Source organism: Bicyclus anynana, chromosome 10, assembly GCF_947172395.1.
Source record: "Bicyclus anynana chromosome 10, ilBicAnyn1.1, whole genome shotgun sequence".
NCBI lineage: Eukaryota > Metazoa > Arthropoda > Insecta > Lepidoptera > Nymphalidae > Bicyclus > Bicyclus anynana.
The window spans coordinates 6,976,622-7,002,800 of NC_069092.1; the positions used below are offsets into that span (position 1 = coordinate 6,976,622).

Sequence of the window (26,179 nt, forward strand, 5' to 3'; positions counted from 1 at the left end):
AAGACCAAAGAGTAAATTATTATAGACAACGTTTTTGCTCTCCCGTCTATGTCGGCTGTCTATGGTTCTTTTCTTAACTTTTTCTAAAAGACTGCCGCGGATGAAATCTGATCAGAAAATTCGAAGATTATTTTTTCCATATTATTTGGGTAAGTAAGGATAGTATTTATTACTTTAACGTGAAAACAATTTTATTATTTACTTATTCCGATGTTTTAAATATCTTTTATTACTACTTACAGAATATATCAAGTAATTTATGGATGCGAGTCAGATAAATTATACATTCGAGGGTATACCTACTTACTGAAAACTAATAAGATTTTGAATACAATGGACGAAAAAATTAAAAAATGTTGTCCAAATTGCTGTCAGTTATATCAACTGAAAGGTAAGTTCGAAGATCAACATTTTTACACGAGACTTTGTTGTGCTTATGTGCAGTGTGCAAATCAAAACAAACGCGAACGTTTTCGCCGGTTTTATGATGGTCAATGTTAGTATAAAATAAATTCTAGTTCTATTATAGCTAGAGTAGGTATCTCAGCAGCTACATTAAAGCCAAACTATTTGCGGAATGTATACAGACAAACAATTTAAAAATAAATATACACATGTAATTTCATAGCTAATTATGTATTGTTTTCTCATAAAATGTTATTCTGGATAGAACTATAAAGTCCTTTATACCTTTAAAGATATATATCCAGAATATATTTTAAATAATTTTCTGGGCTTAATAATAAACAAATTATTTGTCATTAATTTAGGAACAAATAAAATTAGTTAAATATTGACTAGTGATTTATACCCTAATTTTTACTAGTATACTAGTAAAAAGCTGGTTGGGTTAAGTTTATTTTATTACTGCTGCCAAACATCATTGCTGTTCTCTAGTTCTAAGTTTTTATTTTGTGATGAATTGAGTACCTTTTGCATTTATGTTTATATATTAACAAGGTAGGTGACATTTATGGCCTACCTTGCTCTCTAAGTGTGCACATTTGCTTAAAAAGCAGTTTAAAAGTATGCTTATTATGTTTAGTAGTAGACTGCTTGTTCAGGGATGTCTGCCATGCTTATTTCTACTGCTTAACAGCAATACAGTGTTTTTGCATTAATTCCAGCAACAAATTCCAAATTCTTTCCTAATCTTCCACTATTCCTGACATGTGGTCACTCTACGTGTGAGAACTGTGTCCGAAACTTGGTGAAATTTGGAGAACCAATTGATTGTAAAATATGCCTCACAACCATGCAACTGGACGCTGCAGATGCAGATCAACTGGTGCAGAATAAAGTGTCACTGTACAAGTTGTTTCCCGTCAATGTTTATATGGTTGGAGAGCTTGCATTGCAACATATGGAGGTATGTTATCATAATAACTTGTATTATTATTGCTTTCTTAAAAGTAATTACAAATATTGATATCATCATCAAAATTAACAACCTATATACATCATAACTATCTGTTGCAGTTTTGTCTCAGAATTAGAAGGGTTAGGCTAATATTAAAAGTTAGAGGCATAGGCATGCCTCCAGACCTGGGCTAACATAACTATTATGCTTTGTTATAAAAAACAGGAATTAAATCTTATAAGAGTGGTTGGCCAACTATAAACCCATTGACATCTTATAATAAAAGGATGCACAATCATGCAGAAAATTTCACTTAAAAATGGGCCAATTTTGCTTTGACAGTTTTAGAATTATCTATAAAGAAAATTATACCTAAATGCCTTTAAATATAGTCCAATATTCAATAAAATCCTAAATTCAGAGCAAATTCGACCTTAAGGTTTAAGATTGAATTTGCAAATGCGACAACTTGAATTGAGTGCCAAGAAGTTGTGCTTGGCACTCATTGAGTGGGGACACTATTTGGTTGCTGATTGTGCATCCACTTTTTAATAGGAGATTGATGCATAAACCACAATTTTTTGTAGCAGCCTGTATTGGTGACATACAACTGGAACCCTACTCTGCCTGTGGCAAGCAACTGAATGTTTATTGCAGTGTCTTCTAGTAATCAATCAGGGTTGTAAAGTGGAATATACCAGCAAACCTTCGAGATATAACTTTTTCATCATTTCAAATTTCCATTAAATATTATTTGCAGATTAAAGATTCAAATAAAGAGATACCAGCTGATGAATATTACACAGATATAAAATCTATCATTAACAATGTTGAGATACAAGGTTAGTAATATCAATTTTTAATTCATACAACAAGTATATTAACATTCCATAAGTTTATTTGGTAGTCTCTGTTCATGATAACATCCAAAAAACGAAAGAAGTATAATAGATTTTCATAAAGTGATTTAAGCAAATTAACCTTAGTAGTAAAATTTGGTACCATTGTACTTACAACAATATGTCATGTACAATATGAGCCGTCACAACTATATTGCACATAGTTGACGGCCTCCATGGCACAGTGGTATGCACCATTTACAGTGGATTTACAACATGGAGTTCTAGAGTCCTGGGTTAGATCCCCGGCTGAGCCTATCTTAGATTGCATCATCACTTACCATCAGGTGAGATTGTAGTAAAGGGTTTGATGTAAAGGAAGAGATTGTAAAAAAGTTTCCTTCATTCATTAATTCCTTGGATTCACCCAGGACCATAGTGTGGCAAAGTGAAACAAATCCCGGAACTTGTGTTGTTGTGTGGTTTAGAGTTCAGAAATTCCATTTAAACTTGTAATCACTCTATTTTTCACTTGTTCTCCGTGTCCAGCCCAATTTGGTATGATCCTTCTAGATTTGCATTCTTTGGATAACTTTTTTAGGAGTACACAGAAAATTATTAAGATAACAATAAGTATCACTTTATTTTGTAGTGTAATAGTCTACATGTTAATGTTCAGAAATATGTAAGAAGAATAATCAGTTTTCTTGTATATATAGTTCAATAAAAAAATATTTCTCTAAATAATATTGCTGATGAGCATTAATTAATAAGCATTTGTAACCCAAACTTCTCTATATATATTTTATCCATTTCTTTCTATATTAGATGAATGCATTGAATGCCATGGACCAACTTCAAAAATGTGCCAGCAGTGTGTGCAAAGCCTTTGTAAGGATTGCTTCAACAAAACACATATGAATTTTGCAGTTTTCAAAACGCATGTACTTCGAAATATTGGTAAGTGAGACAAATATCCTACCAGATTCACCGTGCAGGTGCTGGGTCCATTGTGTGGTAGAGAGAAAAACACCGAAGTCCAGGATGTGTTGTTCTCGCTGCCTATACAAATTTGGTAAGATCCTATTTGAGCAGCTTTGGATACTTGTTCTAATATAGAACTACCTGCACTTCTAGGGTGGCCAAAGTCTTTAAGCAAGTTATAGAGAAATTTTGCTGGTAATCCTCTTGCACCTACTTCTATGGCGTACAGACTAACTACATAGCCATTTTTAGTTAATACGTTTGTTAATTCATAATATTTATTCACTCAACTCTAAGGTGTTTGTAGAGTTCCGATGGCTTCTTCATTTTCAACCCAAAACTATTGTGAGCCCTGAATAAAGTTGAGGGGTCGGCCAGGGGTGCCAGTCCAAACCAAAACTTCAATGTCTTTATGACATTTGCTTTAAATATTTTGTGAGCTTATAACAGGGTATGTGCCCTCTCTCTTTTAAAACATGAAAATTGAGATCTTCATCATCATCATATTAGTTGATAGATGTCCTTGATGATGTTGGACTTCCAAACATCACGATCCTGAGCCGCCTGCATCCAGCACATTCCTATGACAGTTCACCTGGGAGTCGATTAAAATTGTGAAAGAGCTTGCCTTTTTACTCTTATTGCATACTTCAAGGTAATGAGAAACAGGAATACTTCTACGAGATTTCGGATATAATATCTCTCTGGCAGACGACATGTAGATCTTGATCCCTTGGGAACTTGGGGTTAAAACAATCAAATTTTTCCTCTTTATAACATTGCTATAGTATTTTTTATATTATAGCTATTCTTGTAAATTATAATGCAGAAAATAGATCTCTTTCTTTCTTTCAGAATCTTCACCAGAAATATTTAAGTGCAACGTCCATACTGATACAATGATGGGATTTTATTGCAAAGACTGTTCAAAATTTTTTTGTGTGAACTGTGCGTTGCTAGGAGAGAGGGCTTGCAAAGACCATGATGTAATAACTATTCGCGAAGCGGTATGTAATGTTTTATTGAAAATTGTATGAGAAATAATTCTTGTAATGTATTAATTGATTTCTTTCTAATTCTATAGAATGAAAAGTTTGCATCTGACCTTTCTGATTTGGCTCCCAAAGTTGATGAAATATTAAGAAGACTCACTAATACTAGTGTGGTAAGTAGTTTGTAATTTCACTTTTCACTATTATTATAAAGGCGAAAGTTTGTGTGTGTGTGTGTGTGTGTGTGTGTTTGTTCCTCCTTTGTGCTGCGACTACTGAAGCGATTTGGCTGAAATATTAAATGGAAATGCATTTTACTTTTTTCATCTTGTAAAAATCCATGGTTCTCACGGGATTTGTGTAAAATTCCACGCGGTAGTCTGCTAGTAATCAATAAACAATAAAAACTTTGTATGAAATGAATTATATAAATAATTTGTTTGAGTCAGTTGGTTGTGTGACTATGTGTTGGTGTGAAAATCTGAAGGAGCGTCAGCAATACAAGACCAATTTATTAAATTATGATCTGTCTGTAAGTGGTTGCTAAACATCTTGATGTTTAGCAACCACTAAAATAATAAAATAAATTAATAATAACCACTAAAATAATGAAAAATTAACAAGAAACTACTAAAATAATGAAAAATTAACTTTCTTCAGTTATTCCCCTCAGTCAACTTACTCACTCAAACAGTATACCGTACCGGAACGCTATATCGCTTGGCAGTACGCCTTTGCCGGTAGGGTGGTAACTAGCCACGGCCAACCAATTAAGTAAACCTCAATCGGCCTAGCTGGGGATCGAATCCAGAATCTCTTCTTGTAAATTCATCCTGCATACCACTGCGCCACGGAGGCCGTCAAAAGGTATTTTTACGAAGCTCTTTAACCGACGAACACGGTTACAACTATGAAACATCGATACTATAGAGACAGTTTTATAATCGCATTAGATCGTTGATCATATATTTTGACAGAAAAGTAACGTCTAGTGAGGCAGATCCTTATATAATTAGTCTGAGGTAGATGCTTAAGCGCAGAACCAAAGTCACCCACATAGCTCAACGAGTTGCGAAGCTGAAGTGGCAATGGGCGGGGCACATAGTACGAAGAGCCGATGGACGTTGGGGTCCCTAAGTGCTGGAGTGGCGACCCTGCACTAGTAAGCGCAGTGTTGGCCGACCCCCCACCAGGTGGACTGACATTAAGCGAGTCGCAGGGATTCGCTGGATGCAGGTGGCTCAGTATCGTGATGTTTGGAAGTCCCTACAAAAGGCCTATGTTCTGCAGTGGACGTCCATCGGCTGATATGATGATGGTGATGATGAGATCCTTAACAACATTGGTTTTTAGGATATTGGAAATTTGCTGACGAAGTTGCACAACGAAGGAACTTCATCTCAATATGTGAAAATGTTCAATAATGTTGAACAGCACTATTCCAAAATCAATGCCATCATACAAAAACAAAAGGATGATATTACAAACAAACTGTTTGAATTGAAAGGCCAGGAAATGGAATCTCTATATAAAACCAAAGATATTGTTTGTGAGAGTATTAAGAAAGCAAAAAGCACTTTAAATGATATAATTTCTTTGGATTTAAATAGACTAAATGAGGTATGTATGTATTTTACATTTGTAATATAAAACGAAATCCGATATTAACATTGTCAGTTTTACAATTAATGAAAATTTTAAAAATATTCTTACTCAATTTAGCATTTGAAAGCAACGATTTCAAATTGCAAACAGACTTAATTTTTAGGGTCCGGTAAAAAGGACAAAACGGAACTCTTATAAGGTCACTGTTGTCTACTTGTTTGTCAAGACCCTTCATATCTGAAATGCGTGGAGTTATGAATTTGTAAACTGTATACTGAGACCTACGTTCCTATGAGGTTGTGAAAAAAAATCAAACTTCTAAGTTTACATAAAAAAGGCTGTTTATTCAGAAAAAACATTTTATTTTGACTCAAGGAAATGCAAGTAACATTGTTATAGACAACATTAACAAAGAACAGTGGGGGAAAACTCAGTGATTACTGCGCAATTCGATTCCTAAGTTATTTACAATGATCCTACGTACGGAACACTCGGTGGGCGAGTCCCACTCGCACTTATCCGGGTTTTTGGAATGATAGAAATATTTTTGACTCTGTAATTTTAAGCGCTTCTGTCTTTTTCAGTTGAACTTAATGACGCTTATCGACAAAGCAATGGAAGTTGTTAACACTCCATGGTACTTGCATTGCGACGATGCTGAAAATACCTTAAAGTATGTATTATGCATTGACCTCTTATATTAAAAAGACACACAATCATGTAGAAAATTTCACTTAAAAACTGGCCAATTTTGCTTTGACAGTTGTAGAATTATTGGTAAAGAAAATTATACCTAAAGGCCTTTAAATATAGTCCAATATTCAATAAATTACCAAATTCACAGCAATTTCAACCTTAAGGATTTGTTTTAAGGATAAATTTGCAAATGCGACTACTTGAATTGAGTGCCAAGAAGTTGTTTTGGCAGTCATTGAGTTGGGACGATTTTTGGTCGCTGATTGTGCATCAACTTTTTAATAGGTGATTGATGGTATTATGTTAAAAAGATGTTCTGTTTCAACCCTATCAGCAACCTTTGACTATTTTTTCTATTTATTTTTATTATTTATCATAATATTTGACAGACTATACAGATGGCCTACCTGATCGAAAATATAAACCATCGGCATCCATACTAATATTATAAAGAGGTAGTGGTGTTGTAGTAATCTCTAGATCTGCTAAACCAATTTTGAAAATTCTTTTACCACTAGAAAGCCACGTTATTTGTGAGTGTCTTAGGCTATATTATATCCCTGTTTTCTCACGGGACCGGGACTTATGCGGGTGTACCCGCAGGGCGGCTACTAGTCGCTTAAAAGGAGCATGACTGCAGGGCATGCATGGATCACATTCTACATGTTGACAACTTGACAAGTTCAGTCTCAAAACGATCTAAATAAATTTTAGGCCTCCGTAACTCAAAAGAAAAAACGATACGCTTTTAGGATTACTTTCACGGTCCTTTATACGCAGTCTTCTTCTTTGAAACTGAATAAATCCTTAACGTAAAAAAAACTACCAAAACAAATTTGGTATGTTACATCATCTACTACAAGTATAGTGAAGTCTTAAAACTATACATTTGTAATCAAATCTTAAAAACAGGGTGTCGTACACAGTTTTCGCTTCTTAAGTATAATTATTTGTACAGAACCCTGTGTGTAAGTCCGACTCGAATTTTTTCAGGTTTTCGTGTTTACTATCTACAATAATATTTATAATGTAAAATAAATTTCCATTTACAGTTTGGTAGTGAAAGATGATTTGTATTCATTAATAGACGACTACATAAAAGTCGAGGGCAACGCCAGTCCAAAATATGGTTTGTACACTCATGAAGAGTTAGCTAAAAGCAATAAAGACATACCACCAGTGCCAAAGTCGATTGTGTACCCACCAGAGCTTGTTAAAGGTAAAATATTTTACTTGCTGCCCAAATATTTATTGTATATTTTTTTGTTTTTTTCTTTTTTAGTTCGTTTACTTATTATACACATAATAAACGTAAAAACAGGTGGGTCATAAAAGTTCTATAATTAAACATTTCAGTACTAATATCATACTTTTTGTTTGTATTCCCCTAACAATAACAATATGTAGTTAATATGGATAGGTACGTAGTTTTAATATAATTTTAAAATAAACTCGTTTTATTTATGTATAAAAAATCGTATCGAGAGAGGTTGGGCCATGAAATATTAAATTGGGTAGTTGGTTGTTAAAACCCTCAGCCGGAGTTCTCGTTAAGCCGTCTGTCTTAGGTCAGTCTTTAGGTATAATAAATAAATAAGTGAAGTCACAATTCTTGAATTATTTTATTTGACTGTCATATGTGTTTCATTGCTAACTCTATGGACACAGAACGGTCTGCTGTAAGGCCGACCAATCGGGGGCAAGTTCGGACAGTTGACGTTTTAATATTCCAATTTAACGGTTTCGCTTCCGATAGATTATAACATACCGAAAAATAACTCGTTAAATTGTAATCAGTATTTTCAGTTCACAATATGACGGCAGATTATAATATCACGAGTGTGATTATAAACTGACATATTTTACAATTTAACGGTAACACATACATTGATGAGACTGACTGGGTGCTTGCGTTGTCCTTTTGCGTTGCGACGTCGTGCCTCAACGCAACGCAGGTGTGGCATACAATATTATATGCGTTGATCCGTTGCGACGACACGTAGTGAGGCATCGCCCTTACTACTATCACAAGCCAAACCGTCTTCCGCAAATCAATTTAATACATCGTATTTTTTGCGATTTTAATACTCCCAAATTTTAATATAAAATTTAACTTTTGATTAAACGTCAGAAAACACTGTCCATCATGATAGTCTATAGGTTATCTGTGCCATTACATCAAGCAACTTTTCATTACTAGTTTTTGATGAACCAAACCAAAACCATGGTTTATAATATTTACTCTGAAAGTTTACCCATTTTTAATTCGAAAACTGAATCGTGTTGAAATTTACTTTTATGTTTAAAGCAAAAAATCGGATATCCTTTAATTTAATTTACATATTTATTTATGTATTTTTACTATAATATTATAATTTATATAACTTCAAGTGCACATGAAATTATAACAATAAATAATAATAAACTTAATAAAAAAATATTAAATTGTTTTTGTAAACAAAATCTACTTGAAATAACCGAATTTAAATTTGGATTTAAGGGCAAGAACACAAAATTGACAAAGGAATTGAAATTTTATCCAAATACGACGTAGCCATTAAGAAGGGTTTTGATTATAGCAGTCTATGTAAGTTTGTATTTTAGACTATAAAGTCCGGCCGCTCAGAGATTGCGTTTTTGACAGGTCGTGATCGAATGGGCGATGTAACTTACGGCAAAATTGTAAAGATATTCAATATTTTGCCGTAAATTGTACGCCAGTCCTGTCCTATTAACCTTAATAACGAGTAATAACATTAAAAATAGAATAATTATAGCAACTTACAATAAACGTGTTAATTTTGGGCTAAAATTATTAACAATTAATTAATTAACAAATAACCAAACAATAATTTATAGTCTAACCACGTCATTTCAAGGTTATGTCAACTGTTTGTTTTGTAGTGATGAAACAGACGGTAATGTCAGAAACGCAATCTCTGAGCGGCCGGACTTTGTATGGTTGTTGTGATCATTGTTAGCGCCTAAATTACTCAACATATCTTAATGAATGACGTGGTAATTGATTCCTTATTATGGTTAGTTTGAAATAGGATACCTTTTTACATAGGTACGAAAAAGCAGTGTGATGAATTTTACATTTAAAAAAAATTGGTTGCCTGTAAAGTCGGTATACGGGCGAAAGTTTTACGTGACAACGACTTTGAGTGGTAAAATAATTTTAATGTGAATATTCATAATTTGAACCGGTGTGTATGCCTATCTCTCTCACTCTCTCTCTCTCTCGCTCTGTCTCTCTCGCTCTTAGGCGGGCTAACTGTGCTCGAGTGGAAGGGACGCGTGCCTTTCACTTTTTATGTCTGTCTCTCTCGCTCTTAGGCGGGCTAACCATGCCCGAGTGGAAGGGACGCGTGCCTCTCACTCGCTCTCATTGTGAGCGCATAACGTGAGCGGAGCGTAACGCAGTTTCTTGAAGTGTCACCCGGCAAACCAATTTATAAGACGTTGTCACGTCAAAATTGTGGGGAAGGCAATATCAGAATTTATACACTACACGTTTTGTTGATTTTTAAAGTCCTGTGTGTGGCTTTAAAAATATTGTCATGCTGATTTATAGCACAAAACAGGGTTTATGTTTGTATGTACTTGTACATTGTACTTTAGTTATAACATTACATGCCATTTCTCTACAAATATTGACGGAAGTTTTGGGCAAATAGGTAAGGTACAAAATAATTAAAACGAACTGTAAAGACTACGTGGTTAAACCAAAGAGTTAGAAAATCTTTGTCTTACTTTAATAACATTAATCTAGCTACGGTATTGGTATTATACCGGCACATTATGACAGACATGTTATGTCAGATATTGATAATTTAGGCTATTGTATTGTAGTTAGATTAAAATAATAAGAAAATATATAATTATTATTTTGAATTTTGTAAAAACCTATAAATGGTTAAAAATAACTATAGATATAATAGAATTACTGCATGCAAATAATGAATTGTATGATAGTATCCACTGTTGAGTGTTAAATAAATAAATACAATTCTGTAAAAAAAGTAAAATACCGAGATAAAACCTCATTATGTTTTGCTAAATTAATTACAAATATGTATCCTATTTTAAGCGTCTAAAACTGTCATTTTAGCGCGTTATGCAATTGTGTACTATGACGTCACAAAAGTCAAAGGCAATAATTACATTGGCTACCTGAACTTGTTAACTTTAAAACATAATTTGAACTGAGTAGGTAAATTTAAAAAAAAATGACTAATATGCATAACAAGAAATACAAAGCAAAATACCTATTTACCTTAACATGCATATATTTCTTATTATAGTGATCATTACAGTCATCAGCCTATCATTCAAGGGCACAGACCTACTTAATCATTTATATAATTTGATATATATAATGTTTATATATATCAAATTGTTTGGATATAATGTTTTGGAACTTAGAACACCACGCTGCTCCTATGCAAGTTGGCGGGTTTAGTTTGACTTTGATGATAATGATTACGACTAATGGCTTAACGTGTTATCCGAAAGACGAGGGTGTTATACAACGAACTTCCCAGCTGTGGTGTTAAAAAAATATTAAAACCAAATAAAAATTGCTTACTTCATTCAGAACCCCTTTCGTGGACTTATGGCTACGCGCCTTATAAAACACTGTCCTATTTTCAGGTGTGTCCTAATTTGTGAACTCATGGTCACCCTAACCAAACGTCAAAACTTATCAATAATCACAGATAATAACAGTATCTGTCATTAACTAATTGACTATACTAAAGCCAAACTTGATGTGGAATTTTATCTACGAACAAATTAAAAATTATCTTGAAAATTGCATGTCATTTCACACCTAATTTATTTAAAATTATTTTTTATAAAATGCTATTCAAAAGATATTAACTATGTTTATCTAATTGTTCTAAGATTGTTAATCTAATTTATTGTCATTAATTGGAACAAGTGAATTAAAATTAGTATTTGGTGTAAGATGACTACCAATTTATACCTTTTTTTTTAATTCGTTTTGTTGATAAATATTTCACATCGAATTTGGCTTTAGTCTATCGATATACTGTTTAAATGATGTGATCATTTTCTTGACTAGTTATTTTTTAACCATTTAAATTAATGAGATGGAAAAGAATTCAATGAAAGGCTTAGGCCATTAATTATTAGCTGGCCATTTCAACCCGATGACCGCGACATATAAAAGATAAAGAATTAACGGATAAAATACAAATAGTAGATACACCACCTAATTACCTACAACAAATGAGAACCGGCAAAAATGTATATGAGCCTGCCTAAATACCAATAACAACATGCGATATATCATTGGATAGGATTTTTCATGTGCTTTAACTTTTGTTTTGTTGTGAGAAAAGTTACGGCAAATATAATAATCATATCTTACTACCCGCATTTTTTTACTTTTACACCGAACACGTTTTACATCTCTCGTCTAAAGAAAAATGAATGTTGCATACAAGTTACGACTGCAACTAACATTTCGAATATATTTTTTTATATTGACCAGGTTGTTATTTTTGCTAGTAACCGAGTAATAATCTGAAGCTTCTTAAATTATTTTAAGACGTTTTAAAGAAAAATATTGTTGTTCTTTTTTGAGCCATAACTTTTTCCACACAGTAATTAGGAACTTTTGACCTAATTATTAATTAAAGTATATAAAACATCCTATCCAATGTTGTTATTGGTATTTAGGCAGGAATGTCGGTTCTCTTTTGATTAGTTTTGAAAAAATCCCTATGTTGACATGTTGTATATTATTATAATTATATTGTAAGTACTATAATTTTAGATGTACGCCAAAAAACGAAACTGCTAAACAAACCGGCCGACCGGCCGGCCAAAAAGCCGGTTGAAGCAGTTCTGAAGCAATCATTTATTAAGGACATCCCACAGTATCGCAGCAGTAAGGGCGGTTCCACTAACTCCCTCAATTCCAACAACAGTGATACTTCACAAAAGAAATATGTTTCTTGTAAGTTGCTACTATCCAGAATAAAAAAGGGTCTTAAATTATTATATTTATTTGAGCCATGAATATATAAAAAAATTAATTATGATATATTTATTTGACTAGCCAAATTATATTTGGCTATTTATTTGCCTATATTTTAACTGTTTCGTGACGTCACATTAACACTAAACCTTAACCAAATGGAGTGTTTGAAACAAAATTATTAGATATTAATTTAGTTTGAAGTTTATTCCTTTAGTGACATAAAGGTTTGGCTGGTGGGAGGCTTCGGCCGTGGCTAGTTACCACCCTACCGGCAAAGACGTACCGCTAAGCGATTTAACGTTCCGGTACGATGTCGTGTAGAAACCGAAAAGCATGTGGATTTCCATCCTCCTTTGCAATCTAAGATGGAAACATCACTTACCATTAGGTGAGATTGTAGTCAAGGGCTAACTTGTAAAGAATAAATAAAAAAGGGTTTTATTTATTTAAACATATTTATAACATTAAGCTGTAACTTCATGCATTTCCACACTGTCCAATTAGGAAATGAAAATTAATACTGTTCTATTCTTTGTACCAGATGACCAGCGTCGGCCAGTGGCATGCACGACGCCATTTCAAGTCACTCCGGAACCTAAACAGCTACAAGAAGGTAATCCTAGAATTTTGTACAAATGTTAAAGGACATGTCCCAAACTCAGAATACAGAAAACCACCAGAAGGAGTGATAGCGCAAAGAAGTGAAGCCATTTAAACTACACATTTTACGATTACTCACTCTGTGTTTGTAGTGTTGTTTGACGTGCTATACAGGTGACAAATTTAATTAAATTAAGCCGTCTTGTGCTATTCCTTCGTGTAAAAATGCCGTTGGTAAAAAAAAGAAACTGAATAGGATCACATTTCACGTGTAAGTAGCACAAATAAATATTCTTATGTTAAAATAATGAATAATTTTTACGTGAATTTAGTTGTCATAGAAACCGATGACTTCATTTTGTAAGTGTTGCCAATGTAATTGTTTTGATTTTCCCTACTTTTAATTTCAATTCAAGGATTTATTATTTATGTAAAATATTAATCAACTAAATAGGTAGGTATAGGTTCCGGCAATTAAGTTGAAATAAAATTGTGGTAATCAGCGCAGATAAAGAAAGTGTAAAATAATCTTAAAGCTTTAAAATTTTACAAATAACAATGGCGTGCTATATTATAATAAGTTCGTTCGTTCTTGTCTGTTTGTGTGTTTGTTTGCACATTTGTTTGTTTTCGTGTGCTTGTTTGGTCTTTTGTTTGTTCGTGTACCTACTTGTTTGCTTGTTTGTTTGAGCAAGAGGATTAAATAAAATATTTTTATCTTCAAAACACATTCTTAAAAGATATTAAACCAATTAAATGGCCTTATTTATACTTGAATTTTAAGAGACATAAAAATTAGAGAAATAAGACGAGATAATAATAACTGTGCACGCGATTGAAATACATATTTATAATAATAATATAATATAATTATATGGAATATATAAAATTATTATTGTAAATATGTATTTCTTTAGTTTGTTAGTTGATAAGTTTTATAATTACCGTCTTATTATATCTATTATTTATTTGTCCTTGTCTTAAATTTTTTAGAGTTCATTTTCTTGCTGACTCTTAGCAATCACGAGAAAACCGGTCCCACTGTTTTTATTATTTACCATACAAGTTAACATTTAATGTGATGAACTGTACACTTATTGTTTTCCTTTTAACATTATAAATTTTTACCACAAAATAGGGAAAAATTTAACAGCCTCATGTACTAGCAACATTACGCGGGTGAGAATTGCGACGAGTGCAGGCTATTGTGTACAATTTTTGGACACACTGCGCACTATAGAATGACATCTAAACGTGGCTTCTGGTGGTTTTCTGTATTCTGAGGTCCCAAAATGGGCCTTTATTATTTATTATTTATAATGTATAAGCAGGTCGATAGTATTTTTGACGGATAGAAGATATAAATTGCTGTTTAGAAAATAATTTTCCAAATTTTTGGAACCCGTATTAATTAGATAATTTTTTTTTTTTCACTCCCTTGTCTACAAATTAAACTTAGACACAGATAATAGAGTAAAAGTCTTCAAAACAACCAATAAAAATAACTGGTGTCGAATTCATATCCGGTGTAAGCTGTCAATGTCATGTAATATTGTCATGTTGTCAATATGACGCATATTATAAAGAAACATTAAATCGTAGAGAAGCATGAAACTAAAAAATCTTTAAATTTCCTTAAAAACGCCTTAAACAAAACGCGGTTACGCAAGGGCGGCGGCAGGGCATCACCCTGCGCGTACTTTAAATATGACCTGCGCGTTGAGACACGCGGCATATTTTGGACACGTCATAAAGATTGCATCTGACTATATGTAGGTAATTAAAAGACAAAAGTCTTCGAGCAGTGCGTGTTGCCAGTGACGACCTATGGTTCCGAGACTTGGACTCGCTATTCCAGCACTTGGGGACCCCAACGTCCATCGGCTCTTCGAACTATGTGGCCCGCCCATTGCCACTTCAGCTTCGCGACGCGCTGAGCTATATCAGTGAATTTGGTTCTTCTGCGGATCTCCTAATTTCTGATTCCATCACGCAGAGAAATAGGCTCAAAGTCACTCAGCATCGCTTGCTGAGTGACTTTGAGCCTTTTTATGAGACTATATTTTTATAAGAGCCGTGATAGCCCAGTGGACATGACGTCTGCCTCTGATTTCGGAGGGTGTGGGTTCGAATCCGGTCCGGGCCGGTCCGGGGCATGCACCTCCAACTTTTCAGTTGTGTGCATTTTAAGAAATTAAATATCACGTGTCTCAATCGGTGAAGGAAAACATCGTGAGGAAACCTGCATACCAGAGAATTATCTTAATTCTCTGCGTGTGTGAAGTCTGCCAATCCGCATTGGGCCAGCGTGGTGGACTAATGGCCTTGGCCCTCTCATTCTGAGAGGAGACTCGAGCTCAGTAGTGAGCCGAATATGGGTTGATGACGTGATGAGGGCCACAGTTAGCGACCAGGTTTCAGATCCGTAAGTCATCACTGGCAACACGCACTGTTCGAAGACATGATGATGATGATGATGATGATGATGATGATGATGATGATGATGATGATGATGATGATGATGATGATGATGATGATGATGATGATGATGATGATGATGATGATGATGATGATGATGATGTAATGTACAGGCGCCCAGGAGCTGGTGTACGTGTCTCACATCGTGGACCCGAACAAGTTGTATGCGCAGCGCGTCTGCCTGCAGAGCACGGTGCAGGAGTTGTTGCGCGAGTTCCGGAACGCCGGCACCCTGCCCAGGCCCTCGCTCAAACATGTTGCTATTGGTATGTGACGCATATGAATATAATCAAACACCCTATTATAAGTAGCTTAAGTTTCTGTTTGTCGCCACGTGTAGGGGTAAGCACTTGGGAAAACAGTTATTTTGAAAACAGACAGTCGTTTCTATCTATACTTCTATACTAATATCCACTGATGCCGGTGGGCCGTGATAGCGGAGGGTGTAGGTGTACACTTCTGTGTGCATTTTAAGAAATTAAATATCACGTGTCTCAAACGGTGAAGGAAAAACATCGCGAAGAAACCTGCATACCAGAGAATTTTCTTAAATCTCTGCGTGTGTGAAGTCTGATAACAGATCATCAGACTGCCAATCCGCATTGGGCCAGCGTGGTGGACTATTGATCTTACCCCTCTCATTTTGAGAGGAGACTCTAGCTCTGCAATCAGCCGAATATGAGTTGATGATGATGATAATACTAATATTACAAAGAGGTTAAGTTTGTGGTATTTTTTTTTTGTTTATTTTTGTATTTAAAAAAAAGGTAAAGTTTGTGGTGTTGTAGGTACTCTCTGGATCTAGATTTTGAAAAGCCTTTTACCACTAGAAAGCCACGTTATTTGTGAGTGTTCTATGATATATTTTATTCCCGTATTCTCACGGGAACGGGAACTACGAGGGTGAAACCTCGTGGCTAGTTTCATTTAAATGTAATAATAAGGACTTATAACAGTGTACACATGAGATCTATTCGTAATGTATTTTGTTGTAGGCAAAGTGTATTTGGTGCACATCAAAGCCGACGCCATGTGGCACCGGTGCCGCATCGATGGCGTCGATGACCGGAGTACGGACAAGCCACTGTATAAAGTGTTCTGCATTGACTTTGGCAACACTGAAATTGTTTCAATCGACGAGTGAGTGTACTATTTTTATTTTATTTTTATTTATTAATTACAATATTATTAAAATAGACTTGTACCTAAGTCAAATAAAATATCTTATGCAATTACGTCTAAAAGGTGGTGAAAAAAGAAATACACATAACTCCCAAAAATATTTAGAAGCAAATTAACCTTCATATTTTTATAACTTTTGCTTACACTCATTTACCTAACCAGGTATATACAGGCTGTCCCGTAAATATTACGATATACTCTATAGGGTGATAGCAGATATCAAGACCTGGTAAAATAAAGACTTATATTTTTTAAGCTAGATGTACAAAAGTACAACCGAAAAATTCGTTAAACATAAAAAAAGTAATTAGTCCCATTTTTTGGAAAAAAACTCAATTTGTAGAAGAAAAAACTAAAGTTTCATTGGCTGATACAACTATTCAAAAATAATTACCAAGTATAAAATAAACGTTTAAGTAATTTTTCAGCACATGGAACGACTAAATTCCACTGAAGATAGGAATTTTTGTGTTTTGTACAAAAATCAATATCTATAACTTAAAAATCGTAAAATTTTGGCTAACATGTATTGTGTTATTTTAGTAAGCCTTGATGTCAGCTATCACTTTATAGAGTATGTCGTAATATTTATGGGACACTCTGTATAACTCTGTTTAATAAACAAAATCGTTGCTGTGTCAATTATGCATAACTTACATCAGCTGAGCTTAGCATTTGTTTTTCACTGTAATGCTGAATTGTACTCTAGATTGTATTTCATCTTACATTACTTGGTCAGCACTTACATATTCAAATGAAAATGACAATCTTGTGTAGTATCACTATCTAATAGTCGTGTATCAGTCTTACATGGGTGGGTGCCTATTCTATACCTATTCGGGTAAGTTTTGAGTTGCAATTTATTTGATATAAACTAGGTTTGCCATTCAAGAATTTGTTCACTAACCTTAACCTTTGTTTTTTACATTTTATATCTACGGTGTCCCATAATAATTAATGGATTAAACGCTTACATTACACATTACATTATATTTATGTAACCACCCAACCGGCAAAGACATACCGCCAAGTGATTTAGCGTTCCGGTGCGATGCGATGAAACCGTCAGAACTATGGGTAGAATAAATCTGTACCTCGTCTAAGTTAACCCGCTTGCATCTTAGACTGCACCGTCATTTAACATCACGTGAAATCGCAGTCAAGGACTAGCTTGTCATTGAATAAAAAAAAGAACTACGCTCAGCAACGTTTTCGAGTGTTAGTGAAGTTATAAGAGATGCCACTGGTAACATGTTGACGCCATTACAATCGCGTACGATTTTTCTTTTTTAAATACACACTCGTATTTACACGTACAACGGCCAATCACATGGCCAATTGCGGAAACGACCCAGAAGGAAGAAGATACTCGTATTTAATGTACAGGGCAACCAAGAGGAGCAAGCGCCTAACACTTGTTTTAAATTGTACCTGCGCGGACAACTGTCATTTTAACCCCTCGACGCAAAAAAGGGATGTTATAAGTTTGACGTGTCTGTCTGTCAGTCTGTCTGTGGCACCATAGCTCCCGATCGGATGTAGCGATTTCAATTTAGTTTTTTTTTAATAAAAGGTGACTTATGGGGAGTGTTCTTAGACATGTTTGATGAAAATCGGTTGAGCCGTTAAAAGTTCTGGGGGGTAAAAATAGGGAAGAATAACTGAGTGTCTGCAAATATATTCGAGTTGGGTCTCAAATGAAAGCGCACTGAAAGAGAATATTGATGACTTGATCGATATAATTTCATGACCTTCGGGGATACTATGGCATATGCTAAGCTGTACACCCTGTCTTTTTACAGACAGACATGCTGACATAAGGATAGGGTACTGACTGTCTGTAACTTATAGATTTGAATAAATTTATTTTCTTTCTTTCTTACTTTATTGTAGTCGATGTTTTTTATTCAACACAGATTGCGTCTCATTCCCGTGGCTCGATTGCAATCGCCGCCCCCGCTGGCCATCGAATGCTGTCTAGCCAACTGCCAGCCGATCGACAACTGGAGTAACGATGCCGCCTTGCTCATCCAGAAAATAATCGACAAGTGAGTTATACGGGGCCTTTAGCCATGAACTGGTTCTTGCAACGCGGCTTGATCCAAACGATGTCGTATTTGTTTTTTATTATTGACCTATATATTAATCCATTTTACAAAAGTGACAATGAGTTTGTTTGTATATTTGTTACTCTTTCATTTCTAAAGCGAGTTTGAAAATTTTTTGACGCTATTTATATAGACTAAAAAAAACTATACTACGAAACACCTCACAGATGGTCAGAAGTCAGTGTAGCGAGTATTTTTAGCAGACAGTTATAAATCGGTATTTCCATTACATTTTTCAACTTAATTGCCAATCTTCTGGTTTACATAATTTATTCTTTTGTTCTGTCAAAATTAATTCGAATATTAAATGGACAATATCAAGAAAAATAGAAAGTTTTTTAAGCTATCCATTTTCGATGTTGCCGTCATTTTTTCATTTAACAATAATCTCGTTTTGCTTTATTTACCTATTATATTATCGAATTAAAATTAATTAATATAATAATTGAATTATAATGAGAAAAAAATCACTTTTTTTTGTATAAGTATAACACATATAAAAAATTTTGTCAGCATTCATTGCTCTTTGTGAGGTTGTAGAAGATCTCTAGAAGAGACAGACCTACGTCGAGAAATAAGCTGCTAATTAAATATTAATAGTATTGTATTACAAGTAAGAATAGATATAAATGTAACCAATCAGCAGTAATAAAGGCTTATTATAAATAAAAGAAAAAAATTAACATCTTACCTATGTGCTACCTTCTGATCAGTTTGAAGGCGTGCTAATCCAGTGTCGTGTTTTAATTTAAAATTTAAACGGCTTGAATTAAAACATACTTTTTTGGCACCGCCTTCAAACTGATCAGAAGGTAGCACATAGGTAAGATGTTATTTTTTGCTTTTTAGTTAAAATTAATTTATGAGTTGGAAGTCGGTTGAATTTTTTTTATTATTTTTTTTTATGTGTGTATTTGTATATTTCAGCAAGCGAGCTGTCATGTATATCCGGCGCATTCTCTCTGTGGACGACGGCATATTGAGAGTGGAATGCGATATAACTACATTCGAGGGCGGAGTGAGCGTTGCGCACGCGCTCGCTTTCCAAGGCTTTGCGCGCATGCCCAATAGTAACCTGACGGTGAGTCTCTAATGCAGATATAGTTAATAGTCAATATTCAATATATATTATATCAATATATCAAAACCAATATATATTATAAACGCGAAAGTTTGGATGGATGTTTGTTACTCTTTAACGCCGCTACTACTGAAGCGATTTGGCTTTCCATTCCAAATTTTTTAAAGCCTATGCGTTAATCCATTAACGCTCTACTACTCTTTCACGCCTCGACTACTGAACCGAATTAACTGAAATTTGGTATTGAGATATATTATAGCATGGATTATCACATAGGCTACTTTTTATCCCGGAAAAATCCATGGTTCCCGAGGGATTTGTGAAAAACTAAATTCCACGCAGACGGAGTCGCGGGCGTCCGCTAGTATTCAATATTTTTGTCTTTTTTTTTGTATACAGACGGGGAAATCCTCATGGACACCTAGCCGAGTTAGGTAGTGCCGGACTCTTACCTGTCGCCTTGTTGTCCGTGTACCCGCCTTTCAGCCTAACACGGGAAACATTGTTGGCTTTTACTTGTCTGTCTTTCTTCTTTTCTCTATATTTTTAGCACGTGGGAGGCTTCGGCCGTGGCTAGTTACCACTCTACCGTATAAATATTCTCTTGGTAGAATAATATTATCTCGATTATTAAGTAGATAATTCATTTTGATAAGGATTTAAGTTTCGTTGTATAAATAATGTAATACCTTCGCATATGATTTAAATGATTTATTAAAGTACAAAGGGTACTTACTATATCTGCTAAAATATAAAAGATAGACATATACTGTCGTGGACTTTTTTTTAGAACTTTTAAAGGAGAACAATTCTGTCATACATGATTTTTGCGAAACTTTAACCGTTTATGCAGCGCGCGCAACGAAATCTCTCTCAGTAGGATACAATCCCCTGATTTCAAAACATTCTCCATTAGTGCTCCGTTCCTATTCGTTTCAGCGTAATAATATATAGGCCTATAGCCTTCTTCGATAAATGGACTATCTAACACTGAAAGAATTTTTCAAATCGGACCAGTACCTAGTTCCCGAGATTCAATTAAACAAACAAACAAACAAACTCTTCAGCTTTATAATATTAGTATTATATAAAAATAAATCCAGATATCCCTTAGTCACGGCATCACGTGTGAACGGCTGTACCGATTTCAATATTTTTTTATGTGTTTGTTATTGTCAGGAAAAGGTTCTTAGAACACAAAAAAAATAAAAAATTGAAGGGGTAGGGGTAGTTGAAAGTTTACATTGAGTTTCATTGGCGTCCGCTAGTTTGTAATGAAATATTCGGATGTATTAGATAATCCGTTCAGTACTTTCGCGTCTATAATATGTTGACATTTTTGTAGTATAATTTATTTGTTATTGTTTCAATTTTATTTCAGTACCCAAAAATGATGACTCTCTGTGAAAACCCAAAAATATATGTTACCAATGATTACAAACAAAATTCTATTGAGGATGTGGTCATTACCCACGTGGAGAGCCCAGATGTCTTCTTTGTCAGAAAGGTATGTATGGTGCTAATAAACATGTCCTTATGATCCAAGATTATTTAAAAAAATATTTATTAATATAAAAGCTAAAATAAGATTATAAAAAAATATATTTTTTTCAAATAAAAGTAAAAATAAGATTATAAAAAAAAAATATTTTTTTCAAATAAAAGTAAATATTTTAATTATTTAACAAAAATACAACTGCTTAAAAAAAGAACAATCATGTTATCGGCCGTCGTTTTAAAGGCATATGATGCTCGATAATAATAGTTACCACCCCAAAATTTAACAATAAAATGATTAAATAATGAATAAAATTTTTTTTTTTAAATATATGTATTCTTTTATTTTTTTTTTTTTTTTGGAAAATCATCTTATGTTAAAAAAGTTGTTTATTTTTAATATTTTTGCGCGCAGTAATAATAATAGTAATTTGCACCCTACATTAACAGAAGGTCCTTTTAATATAGCAGGTGCAAATTACCTACTTTTATTTCTTTTTAAACGCCAATCCTATACCTAGCTTGGCAAGTTCGTTGATGACACTCTCATGATATGCGGGCGACGGGGGGAAAGGACTGCGCGGGCGGGTCGTGCGCGCGGGGCAGAGGGAAGAACCGCACTACCCCTCCCGGCCCGCGCGGTTCATCGGGAGTGTTACGAACTAATTTGCCAAGCTATATAGAATAAAAGAAGTTAAAGTAAATGAATAACGAGATGAACATTTAAAGTTATTGTATCGGTTTTTAATAACTTTGCAAAATTTAACATGAATTCAAGATTTTTAATTGCTTGAAAGTAAAAGTGTGTTAAAATGAAGGATAAAAACTGATTTCATTATTATTTTAATGTTACTTCCAGTGCCATCATCCTTATGAAAAATTGTGTGAAGATATGAATAGAGAATACCGTACAGGCGATAGCAAAGGAAGTGTATATTTGCCTGAAAAGGGTAAGTTGTCTGTGTGCCTTTAATTAACTGACTTCAGAAAAAGAAGGAAGTTCCTAATTCATTGCGTTTTTCTTATCATTATTACCTCATTCACATGTATTAACCAAAGACTAGAAGACACCTGTGACTTCACGTGAAATTCAGTTGCTTACAAATTCCATGGGAAGCAGAGATTTTGCGGGGATAAAATTGGTAATCCAGAGTATAATCTATCTCTTCCAAATTTCAGCCAAATACATTATTACATTACACATACATTTCCCCATTTGATAATGACGATGATCATTATCAAGCCATATTTCTTCAACTCTTCTCGCAGAACCTGCCTTCTGATGAGGTTGTAGTTTTTACAAATAGTAAAGCCTACTTGAAATAACTGAATAGGGATGATGAAAGTTTTTTTATATTGTTTGTATATTGAGAGTATGCTAATAGTAAAGCAATATTGTAGAAGTATCCGAAAGTAATAATCGCATATACCCTTACCCTTCGTCATCAACCCATATTCGGCTCACTGCTGAACTCGAGTCTCCTCTCAGAATGAGAGGGGTTAGGCCAATAGTCCACCACGCTGGCCCAATGCGGATTGGCAGACTTAACACACGCAGAGAATTAAGATAATTCTCTGGTATGTAGGTTTCCTCACGATGTTTTCCTTCACCGATTGAGACACGTGATATTTAATTTCTTAAAATGCACACAACTTAAAAGTTGGAGGTACATGCCCCGGACCGGATTCGAACCCACACTCTCCGGAATCGGAGGCACGGGTCATATCCACTGGGCTATCACAGCTCACCCTTACCCTTACCCTTATTAATTTTACAAACATCCTGACATGATCTCCCTCACTGCCATATTTCAACTTTGTACGTAAAGCGGCTTTCGAGATATCGTGATGAATGGCCTTTACGTATTTAAATATTAAGATTACTATAATCTTCATCCAAGTTTTGATTTTTGATTTTTAGACGCAGCGTACGCGGTACTTGTGTCTGGGCGCGGCATGGGCACGGTGTGGGCGCGCGGTGTGGTGCAGGAGCTGTCGGGGCGGCGCGCGCGCGTGCTGCTGTGCGACTCGGGCGAGCGGCTGCTGGTGCGCTGCGACCAGCTGCGCCGTCTGCACGCCAAGTTCACCACGCTCAAAGCGCTCGTATGTGTGCCACTGTATACTGTACGCGGTGCCGGTGCGGGGCGGTGCAGGAGCTGTCGGGGCGGCGCGCGCGCGTGCTTTTTAGGGTTCCGTAGTAATGCAATTTTTTCATTACTGACAACATTAATTAAGAATTTTTATCATAGAAACATGGTCGCAATTCACACCCTGACAGATTGTCAATGATCTTCGCGTAGTCGCGTTCGTATAAATCGACTATTAAGCAATTTAAAGAATTGTTTTGTTCCTTGCCTGATTTAATGTTTCCTTTTTACGTGTGTCATATTGACATTTGACAATATTTCATGACATTGACAGCTTACATTGGATGTGAATACAAATCCACTTATTTTTATTGGCTGTTTTGAATACTTTTACTATATTGTCTGTGTTTAATTTGTAGACAAGAGAGCGAATCAAAAAAATATTTGTCATTAATGCGGGTTCCGAAATTTCTGAAAATTATTTTCTAAACAGCAATTTCTATCTTATATCGGCAAAAAATACTTTCGACCTGCTTATAAATTATAAACAATAAAGGCTCATGTCTTTTAAAAAACAAAAATACTTTTTATGGTTCCTTACCTACATGCAAAGTGAGGATGATCTTTAACTACGGAACTCTACACTGCCCGTGGGTCGACACGCACTTGGCCGGTTTTTGTTTAGGAAGGTATATATTGTTTAATTTTTGATATTATTTTTTTTTTAAATTTCAGGCCACACAGTGTCATTTGGTCGGTATAAAACCAATCAACAAGAAATGGAGTCCACAATCGGGAGAGTTCTTGCAAACATTCAAAGAACGACCACTAGAGTTGCACGTTGAAGATAATCGATCACATGAATCTGTCGGTGTTATACTTTTTGACAACTCTGAAGAAGATAATATTGTCTGTATCAACGAATTGATGGTGAACCGAAAATTTGCATACACTTATGGGTAAGAACTACCAGTACTTATATTTATTACTCATACAGCCATAATGATAAAGATGGATTAAGATTTAAACTTCCATACTCAAAGTAAGGTAAACTTTATGTAGTAGTTGTTTACCTACTTAAGGTTTAGATTATAATCTATCTCGCGAGATTGTAAACCGCAACATACTCCAAAGAACCGGAACTTGAGTGGCTCAGAAACTAATAAATAGGTTAGGTTTTTTTAATTATTTGTATACTACTTACTTACTGAATAATAACACGTTAAATTGTATGCAGTATGTTGCGGTTAACAATCTTTCGACACAATCTTTCGACAGTTCCAATCTCGCGAGATAGATTGTAATCTTTCTTTTTTAATCTTTACATGTTACCCCTGACTACAATTTCACCTGATGGTAAGTGATGATGCAATCTAAGATAGAAGCGGGCTAACTTGTTAGGAGTTGGATAAAATCCACACCCCTTTCGGTTTCGCTTGGTGGTACGTCTTTGCCGGTAGGGTGGTCTTTCGCCATGTCTGAAGCCTACCACCAGCCAACATTATTTACAATTTTACGGTGATATGTATAAATATGGCAGATAGAGTAAAGTCAATTTTCTTATAATAATAATCTTGACTTTTAACAGGCTGTATATGTTCAACAACAAGTCTCCAATGGAAGAACTCGTTCACAACAACAAGGACCCATTGGAGAAACCAAAAAAGGCACCTAAGAAGCAAAACGCAATCACTATTCTTCAGCAGAACAAACCGATACCCAAAAAGAGGGTAGAAGTGAGAGACAAAGGGCCGTTGAGAATAGAAGCCAAGGTTGTGAACTACCAATCGCCGGGACTGATCTACGTGTCTCTGGTACACCAGAAGAAGCTGTTCCACGAGCTGTTTGAGAAGATACAACAGCATTACGCGGATGTGACGAATAACAGTGGTGAGAACAAGGAGTGGCAAGTCGGAGACCGATGCTGCACTATATGTACGCAATCGCGCACGTGGCGACGCGCATCTGTACTCGCGATCGAAGACGACAGCGCCAAGGTTAGTTTTTTTATATAATATGTCACCGTTATATTGTAAAATACGTTAGTTTATAATATCACCGGTGATATTATAATCTGCCGTCATATTGTCAACTAAAAATACTGATTGCAATTTGACGTGTTAGTTTTCGGTATATTAAAATCTATTGGAAGTGAAACCATTAAATTGCAATCTTGGAACGTCAACTGTCCGAACTTGCCCATGATTGGTCGACCTTACAGCAGACCGTTCTGTGTCCACAGAGTTAGGAATGAAACATATGTCAATCAAATAAAATACTTCAAGAATTGCGACATCACGTATCACCCGAATTGTTGTGTTTTAACCTAACTTTACCTAACTTTAGATTTGACCAAAATTTACAGTTATATAATCAACAATAACAACATTTTACTAATGGAAGAACACTGTTTAAAATTAAGTGTTTTAAAAAAATAGGAAACGCACTGGTTACCCCTCCGATTTTATTTTTCTTTTTTCTTTGATTTGTCCATTGTATATTTATTATGCCCGCTGTAATATTTTTATATTTATCCTAATTTTATATTGATCCTATGGTACAATTATCCTGATTGACAATTTACCGGTTTCACTTCCGATAGATTATAATATACCGAAAACTAACACGTCAAATTGTAATCAGTATTTTCAGTTTAC

General features: G+C 34.8%; 1 protein-coding gene across 1 annotated transcript in view; it reads left to right on the forward strand.

Annotated features, from left to right (window-relative positions):
• LOC112043641 (RING finger protein 17) overlaps positions 1 to 26,179 on the forward strand; it is a 33,724-nt gene continuing 7,545 nt past the window's right edge. The window contains exons 1-21 of the mRNA XM_024079149.2: positions 1 to 149; positions 243 to 391; positions 1,128 to 1,369; positions 2,121 to 2,202; positions 3,028 to 3,159; positions 4,039 to 4,190; positions 4,268 to 4,348; positions 5,529 to 5,795; positions 6,365 to 6,453; positions 7,529 to 7,695; positions 12,283 to 12,465; positions 13,031 to 13,102; positions 15,681 to 15,833; positions 16,563 to 16,707; positions 18,666 to 18,797; positions 19,785 to 19,938; positions 21,320 to 21,445; positions 22,295 to 22,385; positions 23,357 to 23,538; positions 24,258 to 24,481; positions 25,111 to 25,519. Of these exons, the coding sequence (XP_023934917.1) occupies positions 334 to 391; positions 1,128 to 1,369; positions 2,121 to 2,202; positions 3,028 to 3,159; positions 4,039 to 4,190; positions 4,268 to 4,348; positions 5,529 to 5,795; positions 6,365 to 6,453; positions 7,529 to 7,695; positions 12,283 to 12,465; positions 13,031 to 13,102; positions 15,681 to 15,833; positions 16,563 to 16,707; positions 18,666 to 18,797; positions 19,785 to 19,938; positions 21,320 to 21,445; positions 22,295 to 22,385; positions 23,357 to 23,538; positions 24,258 to 24,481; positions 25,111 to 25,519 (3,141 nt within the window). The 5' untranslated portion in view covers positions 1 to 149; positions 243 to 333. The remainder of the gene's footprint in view (positions 150 to 242; positions 392 to 1,127; positions 1,370 to 2,120; positions 2,203 to 3,027; positions 3,160 to 4,038; positions 4,191 to 4,267; positions 4,349 to 5,528; positions 5,796 to 6,364; positions 6,454 to 7,528; positions 7,696 to 12,282; positions 12,466 to 13,030; positions 13,103 to 15,680; positions 15,834 to 16,562; positions 16,708 to 18,665; positions 18,798 to 19,784; positions 19,939 to 21,319; positions 21,446 to 22,294; positions 22,386 to 23,356; positions 23,539 to 24,257; positions 24,482 to 25,110; positions 25,520 to 26,179) is intronic.